The following is a 22,872-nucleotide window of genomic DNA, read 5'->3' as shown; positions in this document are numbered from 1 at the left end:
CTGTTTGTGCTTTATAGGGTTACAAGTATTTATATCTGACACCCCAGGATTATAAAAGAGTCAGTGCTCTGAATTCTGTCCACTGTGAACATGTGGAGGATGAAGGCGAATCCAGGTGGGTATTTATATTTCAGATGAATTTGGCCATGAGTTTCAAAGGAAAGAGAATATTTCCTTACTTGTGTGCTACATTTTTGTTACTACATCTTTGTACAATCTAGACATGTTAAGATTTGTGCCTTAGCTTTACTACTTATTATCTGGAGTGCCATGCAATTGATGGAGGCTTTTAGGTAATATTTATATTAGTTACTCATTTGAGAAACTATGAAATATGTAAGTCTGAACAAAAAGTAAAACACTAGCCACAAGCCTACCCTGAAGCCACAATTATGAATTTATATTATTTTTACTGTCATTTCTATATTTGTTATCTTTTCTTTCTATGTAATTGGGACTATAGCAGGTAAGAATTTCTTTTCAATTTATACTTTGAACTAAAAATTATTTTAGGGGAATTTCTTATTCAGATTAGGTTACATTACAAATAAACTTAATTTTCCTTCAGAAATAAACATGAAGTTTAATAGTTGCCTAAAATTTCATCATAATAAATGTATTATCTTTGAAAATCAGGCCATTTCCAGCTTTTCACTATTGCATCTTTTTGTGCTGAGTATTCCTTTACATACGCTTTTAGGACTGTTCCTAATTAGGTTCTCAAGCTTTCTTTGTTTATGGTACCCTCACTTGCCAATTTTCTTCCCACTATATCCATAAGCTAGAATATACACTAATGTTTCTGTTTAAGTAGTTGAATGCAACAGCATCAAGTGTTTGAATATGAATTGCAGAAATGGGAGGGGTGGGAGATGTTAAACACAGGTTGCTGTATAACCCTTTGGATTAATTTCTAGATATTCATTGGTCAAAAGTCCATGTTAAAAGGTCTTTAAAATCTTTCAAATTGCCCTCCCAAGATCTGCATTTTTGGTCATTGAGTATGTGATAGTACTTCTTTCTTCTGTTCTAATTGTGCTCTGTCGTCACTATGTTTTAGTTATTGTTAATAAAACAATAATTATTATATTACAATAATGAATATTTTAAGAACAGCAACTTTATCTTGCAATTTTGATTACCAGTGAGGCTTGAACGTTTTAATAGCCTCTCTGAAAATATTTTCTACAGTGTTAATTGCTGCACTATTTATTGACTAATTCTTATATTCTTGGGTCATTCCACACTATTTAACTATTGTTATTAGGTGTATTTCTCACTTTTTTTTTCAAGTTGTAATTAGCTGATGAGGTTTTTTAATTTTGTGATACTGGAAAACAAACCCATGGCCTAGCACATGTTTTGATCACCAAAAACTTTCCATATGACTTTAATTTGGATTGTATTGGTTTTAGATATCATTTATAAGTATCTGACATCTTTCTGTTTAATTTCCCAAAAAGAAGCATGTCAAGTTTTCTATTTATTGAAGTGTATTTTTTTCATGTTTTATAGTTTCTTCATATAGGTTATGCCATAGGTTTTTAGACTTCCTTAATTCATGGCATATTTGAGGTTTTTTTGTTTGTTGTTTGTTTGTTTGTTTGTTTGTTTCAAGACAGGGTTTTTCTGTATAGCCTTGGCTGTTCTGCAATTTGCTCTGTAGACCAGGCTGGCCTTGAGCTCATAGAGATCCACCTGCCTCTGCCTCCAGAGTGCTGGGATTAAAGGCGTGTGCCACCACTGCCAGGCTCATGGCACCTTCAGTATCATAAAATATTTTTAGAGCACTTCTAAACTAAACGAAGAACTAATTTTTTTAAATTAGTAGTTAAATGCAAACAGCATCCTAATATGTTTCTATCCTATGATGATAATGATCACTTGAATAAAGTAATGCATGTGAATTGGGGGAAAAAATCTCATTTTTGCTTTTCTGGGTAGGGACTTGGGGAGTGTTGAAATAGGGTTCTGTGTACCTCAGGCTAGCCTTGAAGCCACTATGCAGCTAAGGATGGTCTTGAATTCCTGTCCCTCATACCTCTACTTCCAACATCTTAGACTAGTACCTAACTAATTCTTAAATAATTATGATAACTTACTAATAGTGTGTTAACTGTGTTTGCAGACTATTCAGACCTTGAAGTCACCTTGCATATAACCACCTTCACTACTTCTACTTCCTTGCTTTTTGTGAAAGCTTGCATTTGTTCCACAGAAACTGAAAACCTGGCTTTGTAAAGATAGTGCTGCATTTCTATTGACAATATTCTATCTTATGGTAATCTCTGAGCTTCCTAAAGCTAATCATTCACACAGGGTCTAACAGATATCACATGTCATAGTACTTTCTAAAAATATACTTCAGTGTCCCCAGGGGTTCACTGTGGTGCCTTGGGATGCCTTGGGTATAGTGAGTGGAGTTTTGCCAGCTTCTTCATGTCTCTTTGTAAAGGAAGATTAGCTTTATTTATGACATAACTCTAGAATCTGAAGTCTAGATATATAGGGAAGAAAAAAACTGGGAATAACTTGGTATTGGGAGAGGCTAAAAATAGAAAGCTTAGAGCAATCTGAGAAGCAGAAATACAGTCACAGACTACAGCTAAGACAAAGAAATGGAATCAGTGGAGGGATCGACAGAAAGAAGCAGAAAAATACAAGGATGGGGAGTTTAAGAGCCATTATGGAGTTGTAATTTTATTATTTCTGCTATGAAAGTTAAAATAAAACATAATTCCTGCCCTGTGCCAAGAACAATAAATCATTAATGCCTATCTCTGCCTCCAGCCTTGTACTTTCCGTGTATGTGTGTGCATGTATATTCGTGCATGTGTATGTATGGTGCTGTGGATCATTCCTTTTAGTAACTCTGTTCTCCATCTCCCATTTACCATTGTCAGCTATCCCTCCTAACCCTTGCTGGGAAGACAGATGAGTGGTTCCCACTAGACCCTCTGTCTGCTTTCTCGGCACCTTGTCGGCATTTCACTTGTGCATACATCACAACAGTCCCTTCAGAGAACCATCACCAGGACCCCTTGCCAGTATACTTGCTACGTGTAGGGGGACACATCGTTTTGACCTTCCTCTTTATTATAATCTTTGGAAAGGAGAGGGATGAGAATTCCTACTTCCTTTTTATTTGTACTTTTTATTCCTATTTAAAATTGTCAAAGATTATTTAGTGTTTATGACATATATTGGCTGGCTTTCTTTCTCTTTCTTTCTTTCTTTCTTTCTTTCTTTCTTTCTTTCTTTCTTTCTTTCTTTCTTTCTCCTCCCTCCCACCCTCCCTCCCTCTCTCTCTCTCTCTTTCTTTCCCTCCCTCCCTCCCTCCCTCCCTCCCTCCCTCCCTCCCTCCCTCCCTCTCTCTCTCTCTTTCTTTCTTCCTTTCTTTTGTTTTTCGAGACAGGGTTTTTCTGTAGCTTTGAAGCCTGTCTGGAACTAACTCTTGTAGACCTGGCTGGGCTTGAACTCACAGAGATCTGCTTGCCTCTGCCTCACGAGTGCTGGGATTAAAGGCATGTGCCACCGCCGCCTGGTGTCCCTGGTATTTTAAGTGTTTCTAAGTATGTAAGAAAGGGCTTTTAAAATCTGAGATGTGTCATGCCGTTTTGTTGCTTTAACTGTCATGTCTCCCATATCTTAGATATTATAATCCCCATCTTACAGAAATTATTATCCCCAGAGCCGTACCACTGTTTGTACCAATGAACTTTAACATAACCGCTAAATTCCATGTTTTGTTGTTTCTGATACAGAATATCACTCTGAAGTAAGTAGTATCCAAGCTAAGATGGAGAGGCTTAGGCAGGAAAAACATAAATGGAATTAAAGCACTTGTATTAAATAGTCTTATAATGATTGTTGTTCTGTTTATGAGTTACTATTACTGTATTTAACCTTTGTGATTTGTCATGGTTGTATCCCATAGGTATAAGATAACAGATATTATTGGGAAAGAAGAAGGACTTGGAGCAGAGAACCTTCGGGGTTCTGGAATGATTGCTGGAGAATCCTCATTGGCTTATGATGAGATCATCACCATCAGTCTGGTAAATATTCCTAGAATGATGTTTCCTTTCAGTGCTAGGGATTGAACCTAGGGCCTCACATAAACTAGGCAAGTGCTCTCTACTATTGAGCTACATCCCCCATTCTCCACAAGGTATGAAATTTATTGAATAGCTGGGTGTGTGGCTGGGTTTATTTCTACCCTTTCTCACTGCCATTCAGTCCTAAATGGCATTATTTCCTGAAAATGATACATCTACAAATTTATCATAATCATACACAAAAAACAGCAACATGGGATGATATAAGTTACTGGATTTCCCAAACAAACCTAGGCTTATTTCAGCATTTAGTTTCATTCTTATTTCTCTAAATATTCTACCAGGTTTTTAACAGTTGAATTTCTTCTTAGTACTTAACTTACTTGTACATGTTATGGGGATGACAGACATCTGTAAAACAAATAAATGGACCATGACTCCTGGAGTATCTAATACTTAAATTATTCAGTGAATTTTGTCCCTATTTGACCTGGAATTTGGGTGGGGTTTTATATCGTTATTAGACTTCATAAAAAAACAATGGTTTTTTTGATCATGTGAATTTTGTACATTTAATCTGTACCTTTGTTTTTAAAGCTTGGGAGAAGACATAAATAAATGGCATACACAATGTATTCTTTTCTTAAAGGTTACATGCCGGGCCATTGGTATTGGGGCTTACCTTGTCCGACTGGGACAAAGAACAATCCAGGTTGAGAATTCTCACTTAATTCTGACAGGAGCTGGTGCCCTCAACAAAGTAAGTTGCCAGGGATTGGGACAAGTATATGAAATTGTTTAATGATTAAAAAGAGTGACTTTTTAATTCAAGGTCCTGACTAGAGGGCAGCCTCTAGTGTGGCTCCTCTTCTAGTGTTTACTCATTGACTTACTTACCCATTCATTCATTCATTCATTCATTCATTTTATTCAATTAAATATTTTGAGTACCTATTTGTGTATCAGGCATGATACCTAGTCTTGTGTGTGTGTGTGTTATATGTATATAATATAATATAAACATGTATGTATTATATGGGTGTGATATATGATATTCATGGTATATATTATAATATATGTATATTAGAGAAAAACTACATAACCTCTGTTCTGAAGAGGTCATATTCTAGTCTCTGTCTAGGAAGACTAAGATTTAAGTGCTTCTGCTTTGTCCGAGTCTTTGATATGTGAAGAGATATGGTCTCACACAGGAAGCTGTCATGTCCTAAGTGTACTGGCTTTTGTTTTTTTTACTCTACAGTATGAATTTAACACTGGCCAAAGTATTGGGGATATGCAGCTTTAATGTTTTGAGAAATTTATAAATACACCTCTGAAAAAGAACACTTGTGTAGTGGAAGTGCTCAGTAAATAATGAGTGGTAAAATGATTGGGGGTACATAGATGAATTGCTGAGGAAAAGAAAGACCAAGATGTGTACCTTCAGAGTATAGTGATCCATATACGCTTGTAAGGCTCTTCTAAAAGGGATAAAAGATGGTGAGGTTACTGCTTAAAGAGTGAAACTAACAAGACAGTGAAACCTCCTCTTCCCTCCGTATCTCTGTCTCTCACATACACTGTAGGCATCTGGACTCTATTTTCTCTCCATCAGGAAATATATGTATGGAATTTGTATGGAATAGTTTGCGATTACTTGGATTACATTGTACAAGTGTATAACCTTCAGCTCTACATCTTTCTTGTCTGCAGAAGACTGGTGTTATTTTACACCTTAATTTTGTGAAGCTAAAGAAAACATACAAGTATTTGACACAAAGTGTAGGTTTTCATAGATCTCCCTTATGTGGCTTGGTGACTGCTTTTGTAGAGGTATACACATGCCAAGTTGTACTGGAAACTGTGTTCATGTCCCTTGGCTTTGCAGTATAGATTAAATACTGATCAGGTTGTTAACGATGTACAATTTTGCTATTTTGAGAAATCTCTGAAAAAGAACACTTGTATAGTAGAAGTGCTTTTTAATTTTTTTCTTAAGGCTTGGTTTTTAATGAAATAATAGGGACTAGGTGGAAATCCTATCCTTCACACTTAAAAAAAATAGTGGATAATTTCATTGTCTAATTAGCTTGAGGGAATATCAGAAATTATGGGGATTGTTTGATGTGGGAGCGTGTTCTCTGCCTTCCTATGAACTGTGTCCTTTGGATTTGCTTTTCTTTCTAAGGAAAGGCAAAGCAGTACCAGACTGGAAATGAAAGTAAAGAACTGCCACCAATGAAGATTATTGCACTGAGAAAAATTGCTGAGAATCTTAATTTTTTTAAGTTGCTCTTTAGATATTATCTAAGAATGAGATTTTGATGAACATTGAAGAGAGTTTTAGACACTGTTTTCTATGAGAATGGAATTTTAAAATGACACATGCCCCTGTATTTCTGTGATGTTTTCTTATGTGGACAGAGATTGTGTTTCTGAAGTGTATATGGTTACATTAGTGTGCACACACACACACACACACACACACACACACACACCCCAGTATGTTACATACACAGATTGTTGTAACAGCAATCTATTTTGAGGGACTTGCATGCATCTTGTTAGTTAATTTCATTTGTGACAAGAAGAAAACACTAGAGGTTTCTTTCTTAAAATCTGTTTTGATCAAATTCAGTATTCTTCTTTTCCCTAGCCTATAGGGCTGCTTATTAGAGAAAGGCCTAGTTACTGAGGGGAAGCTCTGTTGTAGCTTGTTCCCAGAAGAATGTGATCATTTTAGTTGAACGGAGTGTTCTTTGTAGAGGTTACTTAATCCTGATCCACCTGCTTTTCTGTCTTCATGTCTGCACCTCTTAAGTACAAAATCTTGCTGCTAGAAAAACAACCAATTTCATGCAAGTTCATTAGGAATGTCCTTTTGGCCCCCTTGCTTCTCAGAATGAAAAGGAAAGCTATCAGAGAGCTGCCTGTCTCAGACTCCCTCCCAAATACTGTCTTCTGACATCCTTACTCTTTCTATCTTTCTAGTCTCTGCTCACTGTTCTCTGTGCACATTTCTTTCTAACACACTTACTCCAGAGTTGTGCTAGTCACTCTTAGTGTATGTCTTTCATGTGAGTTGATTCTCTTTGTTTCTATGTCTTGCATGTAGATTCCACTCTTTTTTCCTGAATGTGCTTCTCTCAGAGTGTTCATGTGTGAGAAAGTCTTTGTGTGCTTGAAGTACTGTGTGGCTTCATTTTAAACCTTGACCATTTACTCCCTGTATTTGTGTACCTGTGTACGGAGTGGTACATGCAGGCTTATATACAATTGTAAACATCTGATACTCACCTTTTGGAGTCTTTATTCTTTATGTTAAACATTAGGGTGAAGAATAAGAAAGGGGTGTACAGAGGTTATAGGGGAAAAAAGATTTTGTGTGTGCAAGTGCTGATCCCGTTGACCCCTTTGAAAATTGAAATAATGATAATGCGAATCTCCTGACTGCATCAAAGTATCAGCACATCAAAAGCCAGGAGGCATGAAATGCAAATGATAAAGTGAAAGCAGATGGATTGTGCATGATCGCCTGATGCCCAATGAATTTTAAAAGGTGCTGGTTTGCAAGGGTGGGGGTGGGGTGGGGTGGGGGACTGAAATAAACACGTTAGCCCTGCAATTTTTTTTTGTTCTTGACGCTCACTCCTGACTATTCTTCCACACTTGAGTGAACACCCACTCCGTCTCTCTCCTTTCCACCCCCCTCCCACCTCTTACACGTCGCAGGTCATGTCGCTGCAGCTCCGGTGGAAATAATACGATATAAACCACGAGGCTGTTATTTGCATAGAAATAGCATGGAGCCCCAGGCAGCAAGAGAGAAGGACACAGGGATCATTTGTCTAAAATTTTAATGAAAACTTTTGCTGAGACAGAGATTTTTTAAAAACTTTCTTTCTCCTGGATTTTTTTCAAACCCTTCCCACCCTCTCAAGCCCCATCACTGATTTAACTTATGGGACATTACGAGAAGTGTTGACATGCCACATATCTTCCTCATGTAATGCAGCAACGTGCAAACTGTTTGTGCATTTAAAAGATAAGAAGCTTCAGCACATACAATTTCCAACTTATTACATTGCCTGTGTGCATTGGCTTTTATGGCTGCATTCCATTTCTGTGTATGTGATGATGCTGACCTGTTTTTTGGTGTACACCTTCCTACCTTTCACTTCCAAATAGTCTTAAGAGATTTCTTCTTCCCTCTTTCCCTTCTATAGTAACATGCATAATAAATAAAAGTATTGCTTCGGTATTTCTTCTCCTTCTTCCTTTTTTGTTGAGTTTTCTGTACATTTTATTCTCCAGCACTGTTCTCTAATGCTGTATATTTTGTTTCAAAACTATAGGCTATCTTCCACATTCGTATTTTTATTTTTTTCCCCTGGTGATCAGAGTATTTATGTTCCTTCCACACCTGCCTTGTTTTGTTACCTGCAGTTAATTGTAAAGTGTTCAGAATATTGCCAAGTCAAGGAGAGAGATGGTTTCTGGATTTGACTGTTGTGATATAGAGTTGACATTTAAACCAAAGGCAGTGAGCTGGTGATTGGGGGTAACCCAAATGATGTTTAGAACTCAAAAACCAAGAGCTTCTTTCCAGTTTCTTGTTGTTTGGGGATTTGACTAGTGGTTTCCTGGCTCAGACAAAACTGAAACAAGTGGAAGATTGGATGAGTTAGAACTTAAGTTTCATCAAAAAGGGCTCAGGTCTCTGCTTAATGTCCACAAGAGAGTGTTGAGAGTGATGGCATGAGTAGAGGAAGTTCGTAGGATTTGCTTCTCTGTGTCTCTCAAGGTTACAGTAGGCAGAACTTCAGAAACTCTAGGCTGCAGGTGGCTCGGATGATGGGGCCAACCTGATGGGTCTGACTAACTACGCGGTCTAAAGGGACTCATGCTGGTATGACAGAAGCAGCAGTTTTGTACTTGAAGTTTCAAGTTGGCAGCATAGACCCTTGGGGAGCTGAGACGATTGCAGTTATAAACGCCTAAGCTAGGGTGCTTTTGGATATTTGCAGTAACATAAATATTTCCCTTCCTTGAGCACCTCTCAGTTTCTATTTCTCATGTTTAACATAGTGCCCTGTAGCAGCCAGGCTAGAGGAACCTCTGTTGTAAGGGAGCACTGATATAGGCCAGAGCCTGCTATCTCTCAGCCCCAGACTTGATGAAATCCCATCATTGGACAGCAATCTGAATTTGTGGTTTATGGGTGTGCTCTGGACAGCAGTTGCCTGTGGAGGTAAGGACTCTACTAATGGCTGTGATGTGTGGGGAATAGATTACTCTGAAGGTTATATGTGACTTCCTTGTGGCAAACATTTTTTTTAAAGCTTCTCTTTCTCTTTTAGGAAGAAAAGAAATCCCATAATCTCTTTCCTTTGGTAAAGTTAGGCCCCTTTTTCCACTGAATCTATCAAGAAAAAAAGTGCACATGATTGAGAGCTCTAAGTCCTCTAAGGGCTAAGTTTGCTAATCTTGCTATTCTTTAAGATTCATTTTTATTTTTTAATTATGTATATGTGTGTGGTGAGAATGTATACGTAATTGCAGGTGCTTGTTTTGACCAGAGGCATTGGGTCCCCCTAAAGCTGGAGTCACAGGGGAGGTATGAGCTGCCTGATGTGGACCTGGGAATTGAACTGAGGTTCTCTGGAAGAGCAGCATGTGCTCTCATCCAATGAGCCATCTCTTTAACCCTAATCTTGCTTTTGAGATTTGGTCCAAAAAAGTCGCACTATGCAGCATGAAATGTGTGTTGTGGCATTTGACTCTCGAACACAGTACTAGGGTTCATATGAAGGAGACTTGTTTGTGGGAACAGGGACTTATACTGTACAATTCATGCTTACCCATGATGCTGTCATATAGTGTGAGAGAGTTAGGGAGATTCAAGAAGGGAAGGAGATATTTCTTAGCTATCACTGTGGAAGAGTTGGCATTGTCTCTTTGACAGAAAGAAGTTACATAGACTAGCAACATAAGACTCTCAAGCCAAGCTCCCCAGGTTTAATTTTTGTTTCTACCACATACAGATTATCACCTTGAGCAATTTCCCCACCCCCTAGCGTGTATTTAAGTTTTACTCATTTTTAAATGGGAGCCCATTATAATACTTATGTACCACAGCTTTTGTGGGGATTAGATGAACTAATATAGGAAACTACTGGTGCTGTTGTAATTTCTCTAAAGTACATTCCAGGTCTGTACTGACCACAGCTTATTATCCAGACCCTGGAAAAGAAATATAAACACAGTATTCTTTAAACTTTCTGGCTCTCTTAAGGCAAAGATTCTGAGAGGGGGGGGGGAGGGGAGAGGTTAGATTTTTTTTTTTTTTACTGTAGTAGTGCATTCACATATTGGTGTTCCCCAGTAGATGTTATCTAAAGACCATTAACACACTTTGGAACACCATTAATAGGAGAGGTACCATCCATGTTTGGTCATGATACGGTAGTATATGTGTCAGTCATCTGTTTCCAAAGGTCCCCAAGGATTTGTTGATATAATAGCCCTAATCACTCAAAGCATTATTCCATCAATTAGCATTTTTAAAGTCCCTCACTACCTGTTTTTGCAATAGAAAGTCCCTATGTTTCCATAGCTCCAAATGGAATCTCTCTCCTTTGTGAAGAGGCTGTTTAGCATCTTGTATAAGTAAGCTTTGCATTGACAGTATGAATGAGTTCTCAGAGAATATTTTAGTGGCCAGATCTTCTTAATTGTCAAATTCATCTTCTATACATTGACAAAATGTTGGTAAATCTGGTCCCAGCTGTTTTGGTTTTCCTTTGATGCTCCTCAGATTTGTAGAAAACCATACTAAGTATTCCTGACTCTGTTAGCAAGTCTTAGTGACCTATAACCAGCCTCGTCCTGAGTACTGGCTTGGAGATACTACACAGTGGGATTGCCATTCAGATTTCTCTCTCTCTCTCTCTCTCTCTCTCTCTCTCTCTCTCTCTCTGTGTGTGTGTGGGGGGGGGGGCGCGTGCGTGGTATGAATATGAGTTTAACATTTTGTTTATTATGTATAGAGTGTTCTGTCTGCATGTATGCTTGCACACCAGAAGAGGGTACCAGATCTCATCATAGATGGCTGTAAGCCATCATGTGGTTGCCAGGAATTGAACTCAGGACCTCTGGAAGAGCAGTCAATGCTTTTAATCTCTGAGCCATCTCTACTTCCCGTCATTCAGATTTCTATTACAAAAGTTACCTCTGACTATCTTAAGAGTGCCCCATGTGTCTATAATGGCCCCAATACTAACGACTTGGGAAACAAGTTCAAGTACAGAGCTTCTAGATAGAGAGAAAAGCCTGTGTCTCTGCTTTGGGACCCTGAATACAGATGTAGGAATGCTCACATTGACAAAAATAGCAGAAATGTGCTAAACGTTTTTGGAGTTCTAGAATGTTCTCATTTGCTTTTTGTTTCTGTGGGAAACACCATGGCCAAAGCTACTTAGGGATAAAAGGGTTTATTTGACTTACACATTCTGATCACAGTTTATCATTGAGGAAAGTCAGGTAGGAACTCAAGCAGAAGCAGTGGCAGAACACTGGACGGAAAACTGCTAACTGGCTTGTTACCTATAGGTTGTTCAGTCTGCTCTCTTGTACAGTGCACAACTACCTGTCCAATGGCGGCACTGCCACAGTTTGCTGGGCCCTCACACATCAATCATTAATCAACAAAATCCCACCCCCCCCCCACATTCCCACATGCCAATTTGATGGAGGCAGTTCTTCAACCGCGATTTCCTCTTCCCAGGAGAATCTAGTCTCTGTCAAGTTGTCAAAAATTAACCAACACACCTTTAACCAAACCTTTAACCTTTAACCGGGAAAAAAAAGGCTTTTGCACAGTCCCCATTGTACAAGCAACTTTGGACTTTAGTCCTTTGTGTAAAATGGAAAGCATAAACTGGCAGTGATGGCGCACACCTCTAATCCAGCACTCAGGAGACAGAAGCAGGCAGATCTGTGAGTTCGAGGTCAGCCTGGTCTACAGAGTGAGTTCCAGGACAGCCAGGGCTACACAGAGAAACCCTGTTGTGAAAACAAACAAGCAACAACAATAAAAATGAGAATCATACAATATATTGTTTACCTTAAAATGGAAGTCCAAAAAAGCTCTTAAATTCCTTTTAATTGATAATATTCTAATGCTATGAAGATGTGTGTTGGTCTGGAAGCAGGGAACTATGTTAGGCTAGAACAGAATGGGTTATAAGAGTGGAATTTTTTTAAAAAATATTACATATTATGGTATATAATAGTAAAATTACGTAATTAAAATTTATCTTGAAGAGCATAGTGGTTCATGTCTTTAATCCCAGCAGAGGCAGCTGGGTCTTTTTGAATTTGAGGTCATTTGGTAAGTAGTGAATTCCAGGACAGCCAGAGCTGTGTGGTGAGACCCTGGAGAGAAAGAAAACAGTTAAAAGTTAATTGTGTCGCAGAGACTCAGGGATCTCCTGCAGTGTCATACAGAAGTTTTGGGGCCCAGTTCCTTTTGTTTTGTTATCAGCTGCATTGTCAAAAGTCATACTTTGGGCTAGGGGATACTCCTTTAGGAATAATAGCTAAAATTCTTTGAGTACAGTGTTTAGTAGAATTAGTAAAAGTGTCATAGTTTGAAGGCACAGAAAGCCTGAGAGTACACAAACAAAAACTAACCTGCCAAAATTTATGCCCTCACTTCAGTATGCAGTCTCTAAATCACCTTATATATATGGACCTCTGATGTATCTCTAACCCATCCCCAGAATAACCTTTTTACCTTCCAAGATTCTGGGGTGTCTTTTGAGTATGAAATGAAGAAGAGTCTCTACTTCATACATTCTGCGGTTCAAAAGGGTCTCTTCATTTCCTGCTGCTCGTAAAGCATTTTCCCTAAACCCAAGCTAAGTGCCCACTTAGGTTTGTGAACATGGTCCTCTTAGGCAGAACCTTGTCCTCAGCTCCTTATTTCTCTAATCATCATTTCATTACACCATTGTTTGGTATGTTTTCTTTACTTTTTTCTTTCTATACATGTTCATAGCTCTATTTCAGAATATTCTTCACTTGACGCTTACTACCCTGTTAGCCCTCTCCTCTCTCTTCAACCTTTCTTCTTTCCCAGCCCCAGCCTGGAAATCAAGTAAATTAGCTTCTCACCCTCACCTCTCAGTTAAAAATCCTGTATTCCTCCAATAGTGTCTCCTCTTGGATTTGCAGTCCTCAGCCATCTCCAATAACCATCAGGCTGTCAGCTTTGCAGCTCCCTGCTACCTCCCACCTCCCCCATCACTCACCAGAGGAAAAAGAGAGCTGGAGCCAGAGCTTGAAATATATCATGCAATAGTGTATCATGAATTTGTTGTGAATCACAGCAGTGAAGCAGGTTTATTTATTTCTGAGACCTTAAATCAATACAAAGTAGGTCTCTTAGTTCTGAAGCTGGGATGGAGTGTGAAAAAATGAGCCCATTGTACTCTTAAAACTTTGGGGAAAGGAGATGACAGCTATATAATTCCATTTACCAGGCACTAGGGGCTTTAATGTGAAGGTGACAGGGAGCTCTTTGTGCATTTAGAGCACCATATCTTCTAAATAAAAGATCTGTACACCTGATAGTGGAACACAGCTCCAAGTTTAATAATCTCCAAGCATTAGACCAAGCCAATATGTTCCCAAGTCAGAGGGGCCCCCCCAATGCCCATAAATTAAAAGTGCAAGAACTGCACATGTTGGTAGATTAGAAATGCAGGGACTCCAGTCTTTTCTGAGGAAGATAGACATGAGCCCTTGCTGTGCACAGACTGCTGTGTGAATATGATAAAGACTTGGGACTCGAGACTGTTTAGAAATCTGACTCCTGGCTGTTCATCATTCTAGGAGATGTCCCCTGTGCATGGATCCAAATCTATGTCCCCTCTCCTTCAGAGTGGCCATCACCACACAGTCTGATCAGCTAATGTACACAGGCAGGAGAGTTGAATCATGAGAGAAGCTTAAAGAGCTTTTTAGATTGAACTCCAGATTGCCATGCCTGGGCTTCTTGTTCTTGTGCTTAAGTCTTGACCAATTTCTAATTTTAATGATATCTTGGTGCCTAGGATTTAAATCCTTTAAAATAGCATGCATATCTGAAAAAGTGAAAGACCAGTGTTATCAAGGGGAAGAATTCACCCCAGTTTAGTCAATAACATAAGATGCAAATATGATGATAGGCCATGTTAACAGGTAATCAACTTTTGGATGTCTTCATTTTCTACCTGACTCATTGATAAGATATCTTTTCTCAATAAAGCAAGTTTATACAACTTAGAACAGCCCTGATAATATATGACTAGAGTTACTGATTTAATACTAGCCCATGTAGAGATGTTTTTGAAGAGGTTTAGAGGGATGGCTCAGCTGGTAAGGGCACTTGATGCCAAGTCTAAGGAACTGATTTCCAGCTCAATCCCACATGATGAAAGGAGAGCACTGACTCCAACAGATTGTCTTTTCACACGCGCACACACGCACGCACACACACACACACACACACACACACACACACACACGCACGCACACACGCGCACGCACACACATGCGCACGCACGCACACACACACACACAAACAATAAGTGTTAAAGGACAAGGTAGGAACCAGTAACAGCTCACAAACATCACCAAGCACCTGCACCAAGGAGAGCAAAAAGGAACAAATCACTTGTTTCCCCTTTTATACTACACATTATAGCATAAGACTTCTGTTTCTAATAGCTCAACTTGCTTAAATGTGTCAGTGTTGAGTTTCTATGTGGTCCTTGGAATTGTGGCATACATTCATTGCATTTCTGTTTTCTGTAAGGTTGCTCTTATGCTGTAGAGATATCATGATTCCTGATTTCATGGTATTTAAAATAAACTTCTTATTTACAGGAATATCTGTGGAAAACATTTGATAAGAGACATAATCCAAAATACACAAAGAATTCTCAGAACTCAATAAGAAAACAACCCAATAGTTAAATACATGGCAAGAAATTTGAGTAGACTCTCTGTGAGGATGGAAAATAGGTACATGAAATTGTGTTTGTCACCACACATTTGAGAAATTAAAACCAAGTCTCACAGCATTACTTTTTTTCCATAAATGATAGCAGCTTTTTGTTGTTTGTTTATGGTGATGGGAACCAAACCCTAAGCTTGAAAGGTGCTTGATAAGTGTTCTACCACTGAACTACATCCCACCAAAAAGCAATTTTTTTAAATGTTTAACTGACAAATTCCAAATACTGATGAGGATTAGGATAGCTAGAACTCTGTACACTATTGAAAGATATGCAAAATAGTATTGCTACTTTGAAACTGTGTTTTTGGCTTTTGTTTCTTTTATTAACTTAGCTATACCCTTACCATCCAATCCAAAAGTTAACTGTCTCCAAAAGTTTGTAATAGCTTTCTTTATAATCTCTCATCAAACTGACAGCAACCTAGATGCCTACTAAACTGACAAACAAATGAATGATTGTGGTGCCCCGCTGTGAAAAGGAGCTGCCTACACTTGGACTGTATGAGTGAATATGATGCATTCATTATGATACCCATAAGAAGCTAGGTTGCGAATGCTGCACACTCGCAATCTGTTTATGTGCCATCTTACAAAAGGCAAAGCAAGCAGAGCAGAAATGAAGTCGGTGGTTGTTAGGAGTAGGCAGAGGGCACTAGGGAGCATGATGATAGACATGATCCCATGTCATTGTGGCACTAGTTTTGATTAAATATTTGTTTGCCAATTGTTGTGTGAATTCTAATTGGTCTTAATAAAAACCCCAAGTCAGTTATAGGGATAAATGCTGAAAGATCATAGACGCCACTAGTTCTTACCTCTACCAGTGCTCAGACCGAATGGGCTATCCTGTCTCTAGGAATCCTCAGATTAAATTCTCTCTACGAAACCTCAGACTGAATGCTGAGCTTCTGTCTCCTCCTGCCTTATATTCCTCTCTGCCCAGCCAGTCTCCACCTCCCTAGTGTTGGGATTAAAGGTGTGTGCCACCACTGCCTGGTCTCTATGGCTAGCTAGTGTGACTAGCTCCACATTCTGATCTTCAGGCAAGCTTTATTTGTTAAAGCACAAACAAAATATCACCACAGTCAATGTCATAGAATTTTACACCATAAATGGACACTTTTGTTACATGTGAATTAAACCTCAATAATTCCCCACCCCTTTGGTTTTCTTTTAAGACAGGGTCTTGTGTAGTTGAAACTGGCCGCCAACTCCTGATTTCCCTACCTCCGGTTCCCAAGGGCTGGGATCACAGGCATGAGTCACCTCACCTGGCTCTAAACCAGACTTATTTAAAATGCTAAGTATTACCATATTTAGAATTGATTTATTGTCAGTACTTTCAGGTCTCTAGCTAAATGAGTACTTAGTTGATAGATCCCTGGAATGAGTGATTTCTTTTGGCAGTCAGCTTTCTATCCGGAAGCCTATGCCTTTTCTCTCATATTTGACAGGCAAACTATCTATGGATCTTCTCTATCCCTTTTCATTATAATTCAGTCTCTGTCTTACCCACTCTACCTTCAAATCCTCATTGTCCTGCTGGTAAGTTTGTGCTTGTGTTCTCAATAAGCAGAGGTCTTGCAGTACTTTTTCTGGTCTATACCTCAATGTCCTTGTAGCTGAATACTTTCCTATTAGAGAATGATGGCATACACCTCTCCTAAGGAAGCCAGGACAAGATGCTCAGTTTGAGGCCAGCATGGGAGATATAGCAAGACATTTGTTTTAAAGTACATTTAAAACAAAATCAAATTATTTTCTTGCCACTGGTAGCAAGTCTCTTTGCCCAGGTTCGCTCTTCAGCAAACTCAAGCACATCAGAATTTGTTTCTTATTGAAAGAGTTTTGAGGCTTGCAAGGGGATTATCTTGACTCAAACTATGGTTCAAATCAGCCCTATTACTCAACAATGTGTATCATTGGGCTTCCTCTCTACCCCCAAGCCTAACCCACCAGCAGCCAGCTGGCTCTCCAGTTTGCCAGCACTAGCAGTGACAACAAAGGTATAGAAAGAAGTATAACCCTTTAGCTGTGTATTTTGTAACATCCAAATATTTTTGGTCATAGAGGTATTGTCCCTTGCTCCCAGAAAATTTAATTCCATTCATCCATGGGTATATTTCTGGAGAAACATTTACACAATAATATGTGCAGCACCACTTAGAATTGTTAATTGGAGATTGAATTATTTGTCAGCTTTTAAAAAGGTAGTTCTCTCAGGTCAAGGAGGATGCTAGCAGCACTGAATAGATGTACTGTTACCATTTTTCCCCTTCCCCCTTTCTCTCCTTTGCCCCTTCTATTTCATCCTCCCTCTCTTTTGTCCCTGTTAACCACTTTTTCCCTACTCCTATCTGCTTTTGCTCATGTCTTTCTGCCCTCCCCAATCCTTTGTCAATAGCATCCCAGAGTGAATTTAATACCTAGAATCATGCATGACATCCAGTGATGATGATTGTTCAGTAAATTTACCTTCTGGAGAATGGAAATACTATGAGAAGATTGCATCAAGAACTCCACTTGTGTAGCCTGATTCTCAGGTTTGGAGGAATTTTGTGCTCCCTGCTAAAATAGTAAATGCCCTGACTCTCCAAAGATTATTAAAAAGAGAAGAAACATGCAGATTTCCTTTTTATTATTAATTGATATGCACCATCATTATTTTCCATATTATCACATGATTGCAGATGTTTGCATATAACTCTAAAGGTCCCTAAAATAATATGATAAAAGCAATATTTTAAAAATCGAGACAAGTTGCATCATTGAAACTTGGAAATCTCAATACCTCTACTGACACATATCCTGACAAGTAAATACTAATACACATTCAGTATTACATAGTGATTTCATTTGCACAAACCCTCACAGTGCTCTGCCACTTCAGTCAAACCTCTGGAGCACTGGGGAAAGGAAGAATGTGTTTATCTTGATCTCCAAAAAGGGATTTAAGGGTGAGAGCAGGCGGTATATTAAACTGTTTTCATTGCCTGTCAGCTGTGGTAAACCTGAGCTGTCTGCAGTGTCTCTGGATAAGCAGCAGCAGCAGCAACAGCGGCCTTTGAATGTATGACTGCGTTCATTTATAGCTCTTAGGCATCTCAGCATTTCTGCAGGCTCTATAGCACCGTTGGTGAAACCTTTAACAATTGCATCTCTACTAATCACTGGCTTTCATGAGATACTTTAATTCTTAGGTCTGCCAGCTACAATAAGTGGAGCATTCAATGAAGCTTAAGTATATAGCAAGACTGGATAAAGATCCTCTTTGCTCTCAGATTTAACCTTTGGTTCTGTGGCCTGGGCACTCCTAAGCAAAGGACCCTGGAATGGTGCTTTTCTTATTTCATAGAGCTGCTTTGGCCACTTAGAACTAGAGGACAGAGGTGGTCTCAGGAATGCCCTTTTGAATGTCTCTTGTGTTTAATGGTGGTAGATGCTTGTTAGACAAATAAATTAGAAGAGTGTATCATATAGTAGAAAATGCAAGGGGAATGATTCAAGAACCAAAAACATTGCAAGGAATTTGACTAATACAGATATGCCTCTGTCAAAGTTTAAATAAGTGACAAATGCAGCCCACCTACTTGATGAAAATATGATGACAGAGTACTGTTGACCCACAGCTTTTCCTCAAGGGTTTTAGGCCTACATATTGAGAAAAACAGTGATTTCTTGTGGGTGCTTTTTTATGTTTTTAGTTGCCAGCTAGGACTTTTGTGGCTATCCCTGCAAAATCATTTCAGAGTTAGGCAGAATAGAATCTGTCCTAGCCCAGATTTTGCTCCCTTGGTTAGAGCTTTCATTATAAGTATTCTGAAATCATTAAAACCACTTGAGTCAGCAATGACCCCTACAAATCAGTAGCTATTATGAGAGCTCTCATCTCACTGGTGCATACTCCAAACCTACAGGCAGCTGAAGATAACCAGGGGTATGCTTTTCTCTTGATTGTTGAGTAACTGTGATGGTTGCTGTTTGTTTGTAGTTAAGGAAGGGCTTCATTTCTGTGTTTCCATATCTCCCCCACCCCCATTTCCCAAAGCTAATGCTGATCAGAAAGGGTTCTTTGGATGCTCTGTTAGTTTGTCCTATGATTTCTCTTTTATTAATTAATTAAATGAATTTTCTCAGGTTATAAGCATTTGTTAGTACAGTTATTGTGAGCTCTAGGGTTTCTTTGGAACCCAGAGGAAAAGAAATGTAGAAATGCTGCTTTCCCGAACATTTCTAAAGCATCAGAGCTTGAGTAAGAAGACGTACTAAGTCACTGAATCTTGCTCCTACTTTGAAAATGTAGAATTAGGGTTCAAAGAATTGTGTGCTGGGTTCAAAATAACAATTAGTATAGAATTAAAAATTAACAATTAGTATAGTAAGTGGCTGGGAGTTGCCTGGTTCTGGATGTCCTCTTCAACTCACTGAAAAGAGGGTAAAGACATTTAACATGATGCACTTAACACAGCTGTTCTTGGTTGGCTTAGGTTCCTTTGTCTGAGCTTGGTCCTTCATTAGCTCATTGCTAGTTTTGTAACTGCCCAATGTTCTTGTAGTTAGACATCATTAAGTATTAGAAGTTGGACCAAAAATAATGTTTCTAAACAGAAAATACCTCTTTCCTATGCAACAGGGAATATCTGGCTCCTGGCATAAATTGTGAATATCAGATATTCAGGGTCAGCACAGTGTCTCCTTTTTATTTCATTTCTCCTTTCCAATTTTATTTTAATAATTAAAAATACTGCTGATCACACTGAATGACTTCTAGCAGAGAAGCAGTCTGTCCCAGAAGGACCAGTTGTGGGCCATCGGGTTTATGACAGCCATAAAATCAGAGTCAGATCAGAGCGTGGCCTCCCTGAATGACGGGCCTTCTGCCTCCACCAGAGTCCCCTATCAACTGACTGCTTTAGAAATTTGTAGTGATTTGGTTTTTTGTTCTGTTTTGTTTCCTGGTGAATGTGCAAGAATATGTGTGCACACACGCTTAAAGATATAAATGAAACAGGTATGTAATGCCCTCTGCCTGTTAGAAAGACTAAAGCCATAAAAATAACAAACGGCATGTATTTGCTAGAATGTCAAAGTTATGAGTTTATTTTGTAATGATGTGCTCTTGCCTTCATGAGGTAAACTGGCCGTGGCGGAGGTGTTATTAGTAATATGGACTCAGTGGAGCAGAAAGCCAAGTGACCGAGAGATCAGTGTATCAGTCAGAGAGAGGGCAAATGGAAAGAGACAGCAGGAGAATGAGAAAAGAGCTGCAGTGCCTGGGCTAAGATTAAAGACAGACTGAGAGGAGGATGGCAGCCCACTGGTCAGATATGGTCTCCCCTGTTCACTGGCTCCTTCAAAGGAGCTGCCAGCATGTTACTTGGCTTAGGGCTGCCTGGAAAGGCTTGTTCCCTGTGCTTTCTTATCAAGGAAAGCAGTAATCGGAGAGCAATTTTGCTCTCCATATTCTTTTCAGAAAACTCGCTATGCCTTTCCTAGCTGAAGTTAAATGGTACCAAGGCCAGCAGGATCACAGTGAGGTTATTATTTTGGTCACCAACTTGCTCAGTCTTTGGAAGGTCTTGATGTAGGGGGCTGACCCAACATGCAGGGGAACCCTTCTAAGCCACTAATAAGAAAAGGCCAATTGAAAATATATAGGCAGAGTTTGTTGGCCCTTAATTTGTTTAGGTTCTCCCAAGAGGTTAAAATGAATAAAAGTTAGTAAGAAAAAAATTTTATGTTGTTGTTTTTTAAAAGAGAAGAGAGTGAACAGAAAAGAGAACATACAGTGAGCACTCCACAACTGTTTAGCACTCTCCAGGGCTACCCTAGATGACTGGCAATTACTACACACTCAGCAGTTTGCAATAGTCAGTGATCAGGCTGCCTGACTTCCATCTGCTGGGTCAGAAAACCTCCCTCCCTGGAAGAAATTATTAACCAATCTTCAGGAAGAAATGAAACCCTACAATTTCCAAGTCCAAGAATATTTTTTCTTTCTTTTTTCTTCTTTAAAGGAAACTTTGTAGTTTCAATTTGCAAGTGCCCCCAACCTGACAAGAGTAAAGTCCTCCAGAGACAATGGGGTGAGGCCTGAAGCCTTCCCAGTCCTCAGAGGGAAGCAGGCTTGGGAAATAAATCACAGCCTCACACCCAGAACACAAAGAGACTGGAGTCTTAGGGAGTTTGTTGTGTGTCATGAACTGCTTCAGGATTTTGTCTGGTTTAGTGATGGGGGAGGGAGATAGTATGCCAACTTTAAAAATCAGGTGTAAGGAAAAAACTAATCCTTTAGAAAAACAAGGCACCGACCCCATAGCATTTCTTCAACATACACTCCGCGTGTGTGTGTGTGTGTTTGTGTTTGTGTGTGTGTCTATACATGTATAACTACCAGACTTTGTATATGAAGATGTAGCCAGTGCCCCAGGGTCCCAGCCTACCTACCATAATTTCCGCTCAGAGTTAAAGTCCACTGCACATGTCTGTGGTGGCTTCTAGAAAGGGAGAGCTTGATGGTTTTAAAACTGCAACAGTGTATATAATTGTTGAAGATCTTTTTGTATTTTAAGAAAGGAAATCCCAGAAGTCCCTCTGAACAGGGCACAGAAAATGGGGTTGGTTTTGTCTGGTGGAGGAAAGAAAAAAAAAAAACACATTTTAGTGAGAATTAGGAAAGAATATACATTGTTATATCTGTAGAAACAAATGTCTTTTTACTTGCTCATTTGTCTAGGTCCTTGGTCGGGAAGTGTATACCTCCAACAATCAGCTCGGGGGCATCCAGATCATGCACAACAATGGGGTCACCCACTGCACTGTTTGTGATGACTTTGAGGGGGTTTTCACAGTCTTACAATGGCTATCATACATGCCCAAGGTGAGCCCTTCCCTCCATTTCTGCCACAGCTTAATGTGTTTGATATATCCTATTGAACAATTTTTAATAAAGTATATCTCTGAAAGCTGTATATTTCTTTTTCTTGAAGCTGTCTTTTACCTTCTACCTTCAGAATACCTTTGGATCTCACTAAGCCCCACTGTTTTCTAGCAGCAGATACGTTCATGGCATATATATGTTCACATCCCCAAATACTAAGACTTCCTCATCCCTATGAGTTTCCTTCCTGTAGTAGCCATTTTTGCTCCAGGAGCTTGCTTCTCAAAGAGCAAGGGCACAGTGGTCACAATGCACCACTGTGTGTCAGGCTCTTAATGAGACTTGGGAACTGTGCATGTTCCTTGACACATAATGTATGCTTCAGCTTTGATGATCAGGACCGATGGCTGTAGTTCTGTCGTGGGCCTTGCTGCCTTTGTCTGGAGCTCTTGCACTGAGTTGAGGTATGAGACTGGCATTGCTGATGGGTGTGATCTTTCTCTCCTGATCTTTCTTTAGAGCGTGCATAGTTCAGTTCCTCTCCTGAATTCCAAGGATCCTATAGATAGAATCATCGAGTTTGTTCCCACAAAGGCTCCATATGATCCTCGGTGGATGCTGGCAGGCCGTCCTCACCCAAGTACGTATATGTTTAAGGACCTCATGGTATTCTGGTCATCAAGCTCAAGCTAGTCACTGTCCAACCCCAGCACAAAAGCATATTACTAAGAAATTGCTGCTAAATACCTTGAAATAAAGAAAATGTATGAAGAAAATGTAAAAACAAAAAACAAAATCTTTGTGAGCAAACAGGAAAAAAGTGAGCTTTATTATTCACTCATTTAGTCATAGTTGGTGTAGCCACTAAT

At 39.3% G+C, this 22,872-nt stretch overlaps 1 protein-coding gene across 5 annotated transcripts in view; it reads left to right on the top strand.

The window, feature by feature from the left end:
• Acaca (acetyl-CoA carboxylase alpha) overlaps window positions 1–22,872 on the top strand; it is a 208,039-nt gene that overhangs the window by 146,260 nt on the left and 38,907 nt on the right. For all 5 annotated transcript variants that reach the window (XM_038324765.2, XM_038324766.2, XM_038324764.2 and 2 more), the window contains 5 exons: window positions 18–115; window positions 3,938–4,058; window positions 4,708–4,818; window positions 21,860–22,003; window positions 22,523–22,643. In XM_038324765.2, coding sequence (XP_038180693.1) covers window positions 18–115; window positions 3,938–4,058; window positions 4,708–4,818; window positions 21,860–22,003; window positions 22,523–22,643 — 595 coding nt within the window. The remainder of the gene's footprint in view (window positions 1–17; window positions 116–3,937; window positions 4,059–4,707; window positions 4,819–21,859; window positions 22,004–22,522; window positions 22,644–22,872) is intronic.

This window comes from Arvicola amphibius, chromosome 4, assembly GCF_903992535.2.
Source record: "Arvicola amphibius chromosome 4, mArvAmp1.2, whole genome shotgun sequence".
NCBI lineage: Eukaryota > Metazoa > Chordata > Mammalia > Rodentia > Cricetidae > Arvicola > Arvicola amphibius.
Note: the sequence above shows the minus strand (reverse complement) of the source record. Positions and strands in the feature narration are given on the sequence as shown.